At 48.7% G+C, this 14,218-nt stretch overlaps 1 protein-coding gene across 2 annotated transcripts; it reads left to right on the top strand.

The window, feature by feature from the left end:
• The first annotated feature begins 2,310 nt into the window (after nt 1-2,310).
• On the top strand, nt 2,311-7,905 carry CCDC177 (coiled-coil domain containing 177). Of its 2 annotated transcripts, XR_008840687.1 has the most exons (3): nt 2,311-2,417; nt 3,022-6,117; nt 7,546-7,903. XR_008840687.1 is itself a non-coding variant. In XM_056493781.1 (2 exons), exon 2 carries the CDS (start codon nt 3,030-3,032, stop codon nt 4,926-4,928), a length of 1,899 nt encoding a protein of 632 aa, XP_056349756.1. In that variant the 5' UTR covers nt 2,311-2,417; nt 3,022-3,029; the 3' UTR covers nt 4,929-7,905. The 2 variants fall into 2 exon arrangements, 1 of the variants encoding a protein (XP_056349756.1); XM_056493781.1 differs by having other exon boundaries at nt 3,022-7,905.
• The last annotated feature ends 6,313 nt before the right edge of the window (nt 7,906-14,218 follow it).

The raw sequence follows: 14,218 nt of genomic DNA on the forward strand, positions 1-14,218 counted from the left end.
AGAGTCTGACACACTGGGAGGAGACAGAAGGTGATAGCTCCTTGTGCAACTATGGGGGATTGATTTGTGATGACAGTACGTGTTCCTTGTCTCTGAGGGGACATAGAAACAGCTTACAAACATTAGTAAGGCATACACCCAAGCAGGAGTGAGTGCAAATTGCTTAGAGAAGACAAAACAAAGAGAGGGGAAAGTGAAGCTGAAAGTAATTCAAAAGCTTTTACCAATGAGCTATAGTAGGTTGTGAAATAGCCTCATGAAGAGAGCAGAGAAGAACCCTGGTAAGGGCAGTTTTAAAGTTGGATGGGAAGAAAGTAAATAACACATAAGCATTGGAAGGAATACGAAGAATTTGTTGAAGTAATACAAAAATTTCCACCCACTCAATCTGTAGTTCCAGTTTTCCATTGCCCCACATCTCTTGCTATCATTAGTAGCAATGCAGAACTGGAAAATGTTGATTAAAGCATAACCTTACAGTACTGCTCCACCTGAGCACATAGATTTCTAGACATATCTAGCCAACAGAGAATTAGGCTATATAATTGTGTCTGGGAAAATGACTCACTAGCAGCAATCCACTTAAAGTCCTCCAATGATCTCCTCCTTCCCCATCCCAAATCTCCTTTAGTCTTGATGAGGAGGGATATGACTCTGTGTTTGGAAAGTGTGTGTTAATGTCTCCTAAAGTTACATCTAGCTGCTTCTAAAAATCTCCTGATAAATCCCTTTTTAATTGCATTTGGGAAACCACTTACAGGCTCCCAAAGGTCAACGTGGAAACCTGAAAAGATCAAGATCCAAGTACAGTCCTGATGAAGGCTGAAATAGCAACATACCAAAAGCTTGGAGGAGCCTACACCTTCCCTGGCATATACACTTACCAGTTTAGTACTTCCCATGAGAAGGGAACATGGCTACAGCTTGACAGCTATGGTGCTACAGCAAGCATTAATGGTTAGCCCCACCAGCCAGAAGGCTGGGCTCCTTGGACGCCAGAGCTGTCCCCTGAGGATTTTTCACGTGGCTAATAGCCAAGCTTTAAAACTGTCCCCTGCAGACTATCATGATGATGAGTGAATGAGATCAGACTAGTCAATATGGCTTACTGGTGGAGTTTGCTCACTTGCTGTGGATGCATCATTACCCTGTGCATTCATTCAGCACAATCTTTGCCTGTACAATATGAAATGACAACCAACCTGCAGCTCCTCCATAGCCTTCTGCTAAGAACTCCCAAGTCTTTTTCCGTCCTTCTTTTGCTCTGTATCCTTGTCCTGAGTCATCCTGGAAAGTTGTTTGGTGAGTACCACATCCTTCCTTATTAAAGCAAAGCATATTAAGGAGTACCTGTAGAAGTTAAATGAGAAATTGCTGAAAAACATTGACTTTATAACACAGTGACTAATGGTGCATTTGCTACTCCTGTCCTCTGCCTGCAAAAATCAGAGCTGCTCCACTAAGTGGCACAGATGCTCTGCAGCTCCCCAAGCAGCAGTGATCCTCTTTTGGCTGAATATTATTTCCAGAGCAAAGCATTTCACAACTCCACTGAGGCTGCTGAGCCCAGGAATCCTGTAGGAACCAGAGATATCTCAAAGTAACTGTAAGCACCATTTTCAAAGTGTTCAAAAAGGTGCACTGTATTGCCTGACACATCCCTGCATCATGCAGTAACTTCCTTACACTAGCACTAAAGGGAATAAGGTTTCATGGTTGGAAACTGAACTGAAATCTGAGAGCTTTACCATTCCTTTCCAGCTCTGGCATGAATTCCCTAGGTGGCCCAAGGCAGGCACCTCCATCTCCCTGGGGCTCACTTTGCCATCTGTAAAACTGGGTTAGCATCTCCTGCTCTTTCTTACACCCCTTTTATCCTTGTCTATATTAATGGTAAATACAGATGGGCTTATTCGTGTACAGGAACAGTGCAAAACAAGGGGCACGACCGTGAAAGGGCCGCTCACTTAGGGAAGATCTGCAGGGAAAGACATGAGCTCGGAGGGGCAGGTGCAGGGCAGGACGCGCGGATGGAGGGATGCGCACACAGGGAGAGGGGATGCCCGCAGGGAAGGACACTCTCCCGGCGGGCCGGGCGCTCACCAGCCACCCGAGCAGCGGGGCCCGGCCCCTCGCGGCGGGAGGCGGGAGGCGGGAGGCGGGGGCGGGTTCCCGCCCGGCCGCAGCTGCCCCCGGCCCGGCGCGGCCCGGCTCGGCGGGGCTGAGGGCGGGCTCCCGCCTCCGCCCGCCCCCCGCGCGGGGCTGCAGCGGGCAGCGCGGGCCGCCGCAGCCTGCGGGCGGCCGCCGTGCCGCCGCCCCGGGCCGGGCTGCCATGCAGGAGCCGCCGCCGCCGCCCGCCTGATCCCCGAGGCCGCCGGCACCGAGACAAAGAGCGGGGCTGCGGCCGCGCCCGCCCGGTGAGTGCCGCGGGGAGCGGGGCGGGCGGGGGGCTCCGTCCTGCGGGAGTTTATCTCGGTCCCGCTGCCAGCCCTGCCCGACATCCCCGAGCACCCCTTTCTCCGGTCACCCATTCACCGCCGCACCCTCGTCCGCCGCTCCGCCAAGCCCCGCGCACCTAAAGCATCCTCGGCCACCCTCATCCCGGACTGCCCTCCCGGCCCAGACACACGCCGTGCACCCGCAGCATCCCCGTTCCTTGCCGAACGATTCTGCGGCCGCTGCCCAAACCTGCCGGAGGACTCTGAACGTCCCCCCCCTCCCGTCACCCCGAACACCCCCGTCACCCCAAACGCCCCCGCGCGCACCGCAGGACACAACCCGCGCGTCCCGAAGGCTCCCGCACCCCGCCCCTGTGCCCGACCGCCCAAACACGGCTCCGCACCCCGCCCCCGGCACTGCCCTCCGCGCCCAGCACCTGCCCAACCTGCCCCCTTCCCGCACAGACACAGCCCAGCCCAGGCACCCCCGATGCGCGCCCGCCGCCCGCTCCTGCCCGGGACACAAAGGGCTCTGCGCGCCCGCTGCCCGCCCGCTCACCCGCCGCCGCTCTCTGCCCCGCAGGCCGAGACATGGTGGAGCCGCCGGCCGAGCCTCCCCCGCAGCCCTGCCCGGCGCCCGGGGGGGCAGCGGGGGGAGAGCCGGCCCGTCCTGGAGAGCAGTCGCCGCTGCTGCACCTGGACCTGTACAACTTCGACTGCGCGGCGGCGGAGGGCAGCCGGTACGTGCTGACCAGCCCGCGGTCGCTGGAGGCCTGCGCCCGCTGCGCCGTGCGGCCCGTGGAGCTGCTGCCGCGGGCGCTGGGGGACCTGCTGAGAGAGGCGCCCGGGCGCTCCATGCGGGTGGCCGCCGGCCTCTACGAGGCCTACGAGCGGGAGCGCCGCCGCAAGCTGCAGCAGTGCCGGGAGGAGCGGGAGAGGATTATCCGCGAGGAGAAGAGGCGGATCCTCGCGCCCCTCGGCAGCCTGCCGCCTTCGCCCGCCGCCCGCGTCTCAGCCCGGGCTGCGGCCGCCGCTGCCGGCGGGCCCCGGACCCATGGCGGGGGGAAGGCCAGGGCATCGAGGGGTGCCAAGGGCAAGAGCCACTCCCTGGACTCGCTGCAGAAGCGCCGCGAGGGCAGCTGGGGCAAAACCTCCTCCGAGTCGGGCGCTTCGTCGTCCTACAGCGGGGAGAGCCTGCGGGAGCGCGGGGGCAAGGTGTGCGGCCGGGGTCGGGGGGTGGCCGCCGCCAATGGCGCTCTGCTGGGGCGCAGCTTCAGCCTGGGCGACCTCAGCCACTCACCGCAGACTGCCCAGAGAGTCGAGAGGATCGTCAGGGAGGTGAAGAGGAAGAAGGGTCTCTCCGAGGTGCCGGAGAGAGACAAGAAGATCGCGGCGCTGATGATCGCCAAGCACCAGGAGGCCAACATCCTGCGGGAGCAGCGGCAGGCAGCCCATCTGCAGTGGGACAGCCAGCGGCGCCTGGCTGAGCGGCGGAAGGAGCAGGAGGAGAAGGAGAAGCAGAGGGCCCTCCTGCACGGTCAGCGCATGTGGGAGAGCCAGGTGGAGAAGCGCCGAGGGAGACTGAACCAGGAGCAGGAGGAAGCCGCCCTGATGAAGCAGAGGCAGCTCCTGGTGTGCGAGGAGAGGTGGCGGGAGCAAGCCGAGAAGCAGGAGCGGCTGCGGAGGGAGAGGCTGGAGAGGGCCATCAAGGAGGACAAGCAGAAAAAGCTCCATCAAGAGCTCAACCTGAAGGTGAAGGAAGAGGTCAAGAAGGAGCACCAGGAGCGAGAGGAGCAGCTCCTGCAAGAGAAGCTGTCCACAGCTGCACAGAAGAGGCTGAAGAAGGAGGTGCAGCTGCAGAAGGAAAAGAGACTCTTCAACCAAGCAGAGAAGCTGAAGCATGAGGCCTTGCTCAAGGAACTGGCCAAGCAAGAGGCAGAAGAGAAGGAAATGCTGAAGGCATCGCTGAAGATGAGTTTGACAAAGGCTCAGGAGAACTATGAGCAGCTTGTGGAGAAGAGGAACCAGGAGCTGAGGGAGAAGGCCAGGCGTGAGGACATGCAGATCCAGAGAGCTAAACTGGCAGCAGAGAAGAAGGAAAGAGAGCAGAAGGAGCACTTGGAAGCACTGGCTAGAGAGACAGAGAGAAAGCTCCAGCATGCTGCCCAGGTGGCTGAAGAAGCTGTCCAAGAAAAAGCCCGCAAAGTGGTCTTGAGCCGTCTGGAAAAGGAAAAAGTGCAGAAGATGAACAAGCAAAAGGTAGAAGAGTATGAGGACTTACGGCGCAGGGAAATTCTCCTCTCTATAGAAAGGAAGCTGGAGAGAAGTGAGCAGATTTTCAAGGAGAAGAAGACTGTCATAGAAAATGCCAGGTCTGTTGCTCGAGCGTCCTTCCACGTCCGGGAGAAGGTGCGGGAGGAGACGAACGTGCGCACCTTTGACAAGATGGCCTTCGAAGCAGAACTGCATGCTCACCTTAGTAAGAAATGAAAGATCCGGTCACGGGTGAGTGAGGATGCACCACTGGTTACCCTTCGTAATGTGACAGAAAGCTCCTCGGCATTTAAAAAACAACGGGTTTAAAAAAGGGTTTAAAAAACAACGAAAACCAACATCCACCCTAATTTTGTATTTTGGAGGAGCAAGGTACCGCACAAAAACGTGGCAGCTATTTCGCATAGTGTTTTAAATACATTTTTCGTTCTGGGTGTGTTTTAAAGACTGACCTCAGTCATCTTTACAGAGAGGAAGCAAGTTTTTTGTGTCCTCCACCCCACAAGCACACGTATTTTTTCAGAGGGCTGCAAAATCTGCTTGAACCTCTGAGTTACTGATTGATTGTTTACACCAGAGATGACTACAGCTGCACTCTCCAGCTGGAAATACAAACAGAGGTTGCTGACTACTAGAGCCTGCTGAAAAAGTACCAAAACCACTCAAGCTGATTCTGCCTGGAGTGACAGGCAGTTTGGTTTAAGTTAAGAGACTGCATTTTCAAAGCTGCTGCGCTCCCATGCTGAAGGTGAGGAAAGCTGGAGTACAGAATGCCATATACCCTGGGTGCCCCTTGGCTGCTGCTAGTACCAAGGTAGGGAAAGCACAGATCAAGGCCATGTAAGTAGACATCATGATCAGAGCTGGGCAGAGGCTGTCTAAAAGGGCTCACAAACACAATTTTGATTTTGCTTTTTTGTGACTGTTACCCCTCCCAGGTATCCTCACCTCTCCTTCTTTTCAAATTTATCTTACAAGCATCTGTAGAATTCCTTCTTTTCTTTTGGAGAAGGGAGAAAAGGAGAGAAGTTTTTGAACAGTCCACAAACTGATGAGCACCCTCACAAGCCAGTTGTTAATTAAGATATAAAAGTGAATGAACCTGTGGAATCTGGACTTTGGGGGAAGTACAGAGGTCACCTGTAAATGGAAATCACCACCCTTAGGAATTCTCAAAACTCAAGAGGACCCTCAGCCAACTTATCCAATTTTCCCTATCTTGAGTAGGAATTTGGACCAGATGTTCTCCAGAGTTCCAGCCTTACAGTTCTCATGAGCTGCATACAATGAGATGTTTGCCCAACTCTTATCATCGTCTACTGAGCAGGGCAGCATTTCTCTGCCACTGGTGCTAAGAGTTGTATTCTTAAATAGAGCACAAGAAAGAGTAGATGCACAAAATAAGGTACGTTACAGATTCTCTTAGATGAGGATCATGTCTTTTATAAGAGTTAACTCAATAATCTCTAGATGGAACTGAGTCCTTTTGCAAGTAAACGCACCAGAAATGTGAAAAGCTTACCTGTGCCCTGTGCACTGCATTCAAGTACAACAGTGTTCTGCTCCAGGTTTCCACATTTACTCTTTGTTGACTTGGAGTTGCAAGCACACATCCAACGCAGGCACTTTGGTTTTTTCCTGGCTCCATGAGCAGCATCAGCTCTCTGTTCCACCATCTGTGATGCCGTATTGGGTTGCTTGGATGGTAGCAGGCAGACCTGGAGCACGGAGGAGAAGCAGCAAGAAAAGACATTCTTTGCGGATGTCTGTGACGTACAACACAGTAGAAGAGACAACCAGAAGAGGGTTGACATGCGGTGCAGACATGCAGCCTTGCATGCATAGATTTCTTACCAGAATTTCCCAGGAGGTAACAGCGGGTCAGAGTCCTCCTAGAAGGCTTTAAAGAAGGTCTTAAATGAACAGTAACAGTTACAATAGACCAAATACGCCTTGGTGCCCTGCGAGGCTAGAGGCATTACACAAACAGTGTCGAAAATTAAGAAGTAGGTATTTTTTTTATTTTTATAGGACTTGGTCTTTGAAACGTGGTACGAGTGGTGGTGTTAAGGGCAGGCAGCATGAAAGTAGGAATTAGGGCATCTGAGCAAAGGTTTTTCTGTCAGTCATTGGCTCACTGTGTAATGCCAGGCAAGTCCTCAGAGGCTGGACCTGCTCCTATTGATATAAATGGAAGCAGAGGTGGGCTCTTGGGGTTGCTGGGACTCACAGGAAATGGTAAGACTCAGTTTGGTAAAGCACTTCAAAGACTTTGGATAAATGTTACTTATAAAGCACAAAGTAATATTTATTTATGTATTTATTTATGTATTTATTTATTTATTTATTTGAGTGGTTATTAAAGTAAAACGTCCCTTGGTAAAAACCATTAATACCCAAATCTGTTAGCTGTGGAAAGAACAGCTGCATTACTGTTTCCAGCAGGGAGGCTGTCCCCTCACCCTCGTCCTCAAAGCAGCAATTAAAGCAGTGAAATGAATCCTGCTCTAACACTGGACAAGGTCCCTGAGAAAACACAGACTTCTCCACATGTTGTCCATGCCGCAGTGATCTATGTGTGCCCTTGTAGCTTCAAAGACCTAGAAAAGGGATGGCCAGTGGCCCAAATCCAGCCAGTGCAAAACTGCCCTTGCTCCCTGACAGCTCTAGAGTTGGGATAAAACCTGCAGTGACTCCACTCCAGCATAGCCAATGTTTAATCTGGTTTGTAGCCTTTGGGGCTGCAGAGAAAGCCTGCCAGCATGAATATTATGGCTTTTGCTTCCTGTGTCGTTGCACTGTGGTTGAAATTCATGCTTGGTTCGTTTAGCAGACCTGGGAAACAGTGAAAAGAAGGCAAGTGGTGGTGGGTAAATGAGAAGGCAGCTTCTAACTGGAGCTGCATGTTTTCCTTGAAGCTCTACTGCAGTCTGCCTGAAGACTGTCCAAACCTCCCTCTGACAAGGGCATTTCCAGATGGAGAACATTCTGCAGCCCAGGTGATGTCTTGACCACTGACTGTAATTACACCTAGGTTCCATCTCTTGCTGCTGACTGAGTTTGACACCTTGGGGCTACAGCTGAACTAATCAACACAAACCTACATGATGGTAATTGGATTGGCACTAGTGTTCCTGTACTGTGCAGTGTACAGCTCAAGTTTTGAATGTGCAATCTGAGAAAAAATATTTTTTTTTCCAAAAGACATTAATCTGTGTATGGCTATTTTTTTCTGTAGTGATTTAAGTCCAAAGTCCTTGAAATTCAGTGGAGTTTATGAGTTTAAAATTGCAGCATGGAAAATTTAAGTCGGCAATTTGGCTGGAGGCATGAGAGCCATTTCTTGGGTCTGCTTATGTTTCTGTTTATTTGAGAAGGAATTTTACTACTGGGTTTCTGTAGGAGCAGAAAGTAAACCCTGTGTCACATGTAAAAAGCATGGCCCTTTTAGATGGGGTTTATTTGGTGTTTTTGCTACTGAGCTGCAGGTTAGAGAGAACTAAAAAAGTAATCAACATGGAGGAGAAGCACTGACTAAGGAGCAGTTTCTTTTGGCTGAGCTCTGGAGGAATTTTGGAACACAATGGAACGTCTTTATGTTCAGAAACTTGTTTATGTGGACTGTCTAGTTTTTAATGGCATCTGGGATGAAACTGGAGCCCTTCAGTGCTGGAGAGAGTGCCAGCAATCTTATCTGCATGCTTCCTCTTCACGCAAAATTCATCACTAAAACACATTCTCTCTGTCAAGGTTGAATTTGGCAGATACATCTAAAAGCTATTAGGAGGAGCAGCTGCATCACCACTAGTTAATATTTCACAAGGTAAATTTTAAGCCAGTTTATACTAAGTTCTTTCAGCACATGAATAAGAGGGAGGATTAGATTTCTCGGCGTGGTTACCTACTATTTTCCTCTTGGGATGCTTATGGAGCTCCAGACTCATTCTGTGCTAAAATTTCTCCTGATGCCAGGGGAATTCTGTTTGCTAAACAAATGTTGAATATGCAGTGCTCATAGGTTTAAGAGGGGCTTTAGTTTGATTTACAGGTCTTCATTTAGCCAAGGCTGGACAGGGAGGTGTGAGGAACAGAATTTGCAATACATAGCCAGGCTTATCATGTCCTACCTGAGGATGGCTTCTCATTGCTGCGGTTGTTTCATCAAAGAGAGACTTGCTTTCAGCTGTGGGCATTCTTCTGCTGGTAAAGACAAAAATGTAGTAGTTGAAATGCCATTTTGAATGGGTTTTTATGGTTTGGGCTATTGTGGGTTTTGTTGGAGTCTTGTTTTAAAGAATATGCAGCAAGCTCTAAGGATGAGATACAAAACTAGTGAGATGTGGCACATTGCAAATGGTAACTGGTGTCTTCACACATGGTTCTACTCTGTGGACCTGGGACTGTACTGTTGTACAGCAGAAATGCTCTGTGATCTGTACTCAGATCACACAGGCTCCCTTCAAAGCAATCAAATGTAAGCTTTAGTCCTTTGCTGAGTCAAGCTCCCAGGGAATATAGTTTGTTAGGATTGGACTTAGCCTGCATAGTTGTAAAAGAAGGCTGTCATAGGCAAAAGAAAGGAAGACAGTGGCTTAGCCCAGTCCTTCTGGAAGTGAGCCCCAAGACACCTGCTTAGCAGTGCAGTACAGGATGTTGCAGTGGGAGCTGATGGAGCCCTAATAGAGCTGCTTGGGGGAGTGCAGCCCCACAAGTCCTTGGCAAGCAAGTAGCACCCACTCTTCAGAGTCAGTACAGAGGCACGGTAAGGAAATCATAATGCTTCTGGTTTCTAGGCAAGCAGCAGCTCTGCCTTCCTTTTTGGTGAGATATTAGTAGGTGATGTTTGAAGAGAAAACACTGGAAACGGACAAAAAAGCCAAACTCTTCCAACACAAGATACCTGGAAACAGATTAATTCATGGAGAGCATCCAGCACTCTGGGGAGGCCAGTCTTGAGAGCCTTCATAATGGAATATGCCCCACATCCCACATGCCTCTTAACACTAGGACATGGAAAAAAATTGGTTCTAGGTTTGACTTCTTTGTCCTTAGCCCATTATTTGAGCATGCATCTTTACTGTGAAACATTACCTTGTTATTGTAGGATTTCAGTCTGGAAGGACCCAAGTCTTTCTCTGGTAACTTAGCACTCCTCTCCTCCATTCCTGCCATTCAGCAAGGAATCCTTGGCATTACAAAACCACTCTGGCAGTAAGAATCACTCTGTATTATAAAACCAAACTGCCAGTGCTATTTTGTTCTTATGTGCTTTACACAGCTCCCTGCATCTAATCTCAGGAGCTGGCTGTGAGGTAAACTAGTTGTCGCCCCCAGCCTACGTACAAGCAAACTGAAGCAGAAAGAACTGATGTGCTTTGCCTTGGGCCATGTTGACCTCCCTGATCCAACCAGAGCTCTCACTCATGTCCTCCCTAATCCCCATGCAGTCCTCTAATTAACCTTTCCTGGTTCCAGTGGAGGGATAACCCTGTGCCTCTTCTATGGCAGCTCCCTGACTCCTGATCTGCAGCTGGTGCTTCATGGAGTATAAAGGTTTTAAGCCACCAGCCACCACTTCTGGCCATTGTCCCCAAACCCTGAACACTTTTAAACGAGGGGCCTGAAGGTTAGATAAGGCTGCACAGGGACAGGGTCAGGGTGAGAGGAAGGTGCATTAGCAGAAATGGGCAGGAGATACAGATGGAAATGTTAAATCAATGAGTAAACATGGACTGAGTATCCTTATTCCACCCTGTCTAGAATCACTTAAATGTCTATGTATGACAGCATACAGTAACACTTCCTTTCAGCACATTAAACTTACAGAGCCCAGTTCATCCCATTAGTTAGCTCTCTGGGGCCAGCAGAGTTATTCCAGGAGTGAATACAGCCTAGATATATTAAACTTTTCATTATTTATGTAAATCACAGTGGCTTCGCAGAGCTTATGCTTTCAAGAGCTTACTGAAAATTTCCTCCTCCTGAGTACCCAGGCAATGGGATGGGAGGGTCACATATCAATTGATATTTTTAGACTGTGTGACAGATTTGTCAATACCCTGGTGCTGGACATTGTGTTCCTGGGTGTTTACAAAGCAGTGTCTGCTTAAGCAGCTCAGTGCAACTGAGAGGAAGTGCAGCTGGCACAGAAATACCTTGTTAGACAGTAAGCTAAATAGTGGGGAGTAAGAGATTTGGCTCTTCATCTGTTGGATATTACTAGGAATGTTTTGGTTTGTAGGGGCGTGATATGATAATTTTGTCTCTTTTTTAATCACCTCCAAAATAAGCTGTACTACTTTTGACAATTATTTAATGATTTATAAGAGACACAAAAATAAATAAGGAAGGGAGCACCAAACACAAATGTGTAGGTAAAGCTGAAAGCCATTTTTCTTTCCCTCCTGAAAAAAAGGAATATTATGCCAGCAGGTGAAAGTTCTGTTAAGTACCAGGTTGCATGCAATTTTTTAGATCCTAGGAGGGGACCACTCTGTTTACAAGCTTTGCTACTTATACACCTATCTCCTGTACATGCTGGCAAAGACAGGCTTTATGTTTACCTCCCAGCAACAGCTATTTCTTCAGATTTCAAGGAAAGGGTGAGATCCATGAACAGGCACTATTTTCACTGTAGAGGGACCACTAGACGGCCATCCTGAGTGGACTCGGTCCACATCTGACATGAACCCTGATTGAAGAGTGGTACTTTGTTCTCATCAGGGAATTTCAGCAGGCCTCATCCAGACATTCTAGGAGCACCATTCTCTGCACCATTTCCATCTTCCACCTGAAGCTGTCCTTGTTTCCTAGTGTGACCCCTGAGGCTCCTGCTCCCCTTGCCTGCAGCTAGGTAGCTGGGGAGCATAGGGTGCAGCCAAGTCTCCACTTGTCTGCAGAGGCTTCAAGAAAACTAATTTGCCCTTCTCTTCCTTAAACTGGGGTGTATCTGTACACAAGCAACTGCAGAAACTGAGTCTGGGCTTTGGGTGGTGTAGGTTGAAAACCTACAGAAGAATTTGGGTGTTGTGGCATAGCAAAGGGATGCTACTATTTTATTTTTAATTATCAAACACCGCTGCTAATTTACCTCCCCTGCATTGCTTTCCCAGACAATACCATGAATGGGGCAAGCATTAACACCCCAGAGGAAGTGCTTAGCTGTTGCCCTCCCCACTTAGACCAGTGCTTGGCATGGGAAGCAGTGCCCCTTCTTGCCTGAGAGGGAAGCCTTCCTTTCTGCCATCATCACTGCATCATGCACAGGTGCTCTGGGGACAGGCTGGCATCCTAAGATACATCCATCCTATCACCACTATCACCAGCTTCTCCTTATGACCTGAATTCTACCAATAAATCCGTAGCAAGCTCATATAGGTCTGCATGACCTGTCATGACAGGGATTTTAGATATGTTGTAACGGCTATAAGTCATAATATTTTTTCTGTTATCATTTCACCTACTGCTGCTCCAGAGGAAGTAAAACCGGGGAGGATTGTTGCAGTAAATCAGAGGTGACCTGCCTGCTCTCAGAAAATGGTAGGCAGGTAGGCAAGCTGAAAGCTTCAGGGCTTTATGTAACACTAGAACACCTGACATCTTAGGTTAGCTGTAGATATATTCTATATCCCTTTTCATGGTAGCTGTCACTCCAGCTTACATCTCTTGGGTTCTGTGAGCTTATAATATTTCCCAGGCAGAAGGCACTCTGTCTTGTAACAGAAGTTTGCTGTGATTCCTACAATTCTCAAGAAAACCTGCACAATATGTTCGCAGAATCAGGTATTTCAATGCATTTTGCTTATGGTTCCATAAAAAAAAATTGTAGAAGTAGAGATTCCTGAAGTCAATGATGTTCGCACTCAGAGCTACCATCCTCTCTGAGTGCCTCTGATCAGACTGCACTGTGCTACTCCAGAGATGTCTCACAGCTCCTGTCAACCTGCAGATCCCTCCCTGCAAAGACACGGTACCATAACAGAGATGCCACGTGATTCAGTCACAGCCTGTGAGTCCCCAAATGCACAGAAAATTTGCTGAAAGGTACTAGGGGAATTTCTGCAGAGTCTCCTGGAGCCCACAGGGTCCCTTCCATGCTTCCTGGTGCCAGTGCTGTGTAAACTCCCCTGCTGTACAGTACCTGCTGACCCACTAATGCTGTCTGAGTCCTCTCCATGGCAACACACTGCAGTGTCCTCAGGTACAGGGAGCGTCCTGCAAGCAGGCAGGGCTGGCCAGGAAGTCGATGTATCACATGCATAGAGAATAATTTTAGCATTAGTTTTTCTGTGGGGAAATTGGAGGTACAAAATGACTCCCCAGAGGAAATGAAAGAACATCTGAAGAAGAAAGAAATAACAAAATGAGTTATTTAAATACCCTTAAAATCGTATGAGGCACAGTTTATATGTCTCATGCAAGAGATGTACATGGCCAAGCTGGTTCACACATTTTAGGTACCCTCAGGGAATGAAGAATGGTGGAAAGTACCTAGGACCTCAGGTAAGAAAGGAATTATGTTTTCCAAAAAGGGTTAGAGTTGGTCAGAGTGGAAAATTGTAGAAAAATTGTTCTAGACATCTCCAACTATGAAGGCTCTCTCTCATACCAATACAGCAAAGAAACAAGTCCTGAATGCATGGTGGGAGTAAGGGTGGAAAAGAGAAGCCTGGGATAAGCATATACTTAAGGACTTAAACAGATGTATAATATAATGAAAATAAGACTGGGACCCTACATGAAAGTCATGATGAATTGTGAATTTTTTTAGGTCTCCTTCCTGTTGAAGGCTCCTCCATTACAGCAGCTCAGAAATGCCTTCTGGAGCACCCCAGCCCAGTGGCCTCCTCTATCCCAGGTCTGCATGGGTGCTGCTCCAGGCATCTGTCAGGCAGCACCCCACAATGTTAGGAAGGAGTCTGAGCTAAACCACCTCCCTCTGGGCTCTAGGGCAGCAAACAAGCATGCCCAGGGTTTTGCTTTGAAGCAGAGGGTGATGAGGAGCACCTCTTTTAGTGTTTGAATCTGGGCTGGCAGAGAATAGATTTTACCATGTGTCAGTGCTAGGAACAGGAGGATGAGCTAAGAAGAGGTACGTATCAAGACCACAGGATGAAGAAGCACTTTTCAACTAAAGACTGGTTTGTTTTTTTTGTTGTTGTTGTTGTTGTTTATTTTTTGGGGGGGGGGTTGGTTTGTTTTTTTTTTTTTTTTTTTTTGTTTTTGGTTTGTTTTTTTTTTTTTTTTTTTGTTTGGTTTGGTTTGGGGTTTTTTTTTTGTTTTTTTTGTTTTTGTTTTTTTTTTTTTGGTTGGGTGGGGGAGTGCTGGGATTTTTTAATTTGTTTTTTTTATGGGGGGTTCCTTGTTTGTTTAGGTTTTGGGGTTTTGTTGGGGGGGGTTAGGTTTTTTTGGTTGGTTGGTTTGGTTTCGTTGGTTTCTGGGGTTTTTTGTTTTATTTTCTTTTATTTTTCTTTTTAAGTTGTTCAAATTTTCTTCCTCAAAGACCA

Source organism: Oenanthe melanoleuca, chromosome 5 (genome assembly GCF_029582105.1).
Source record: "Oenanthe melanoleuca isolate GR-GAL-2019-014 chromosome 5, OMel1.0, whole genome shotgun sequence".
Classification (NCBI taxonomy): domain Eukaryota; kingdom Metazoa; phylum Chordata; class Aves; order Passeriformes; family Muscicapidae; genus Oenanthe; species Oenanthe melanoleuca.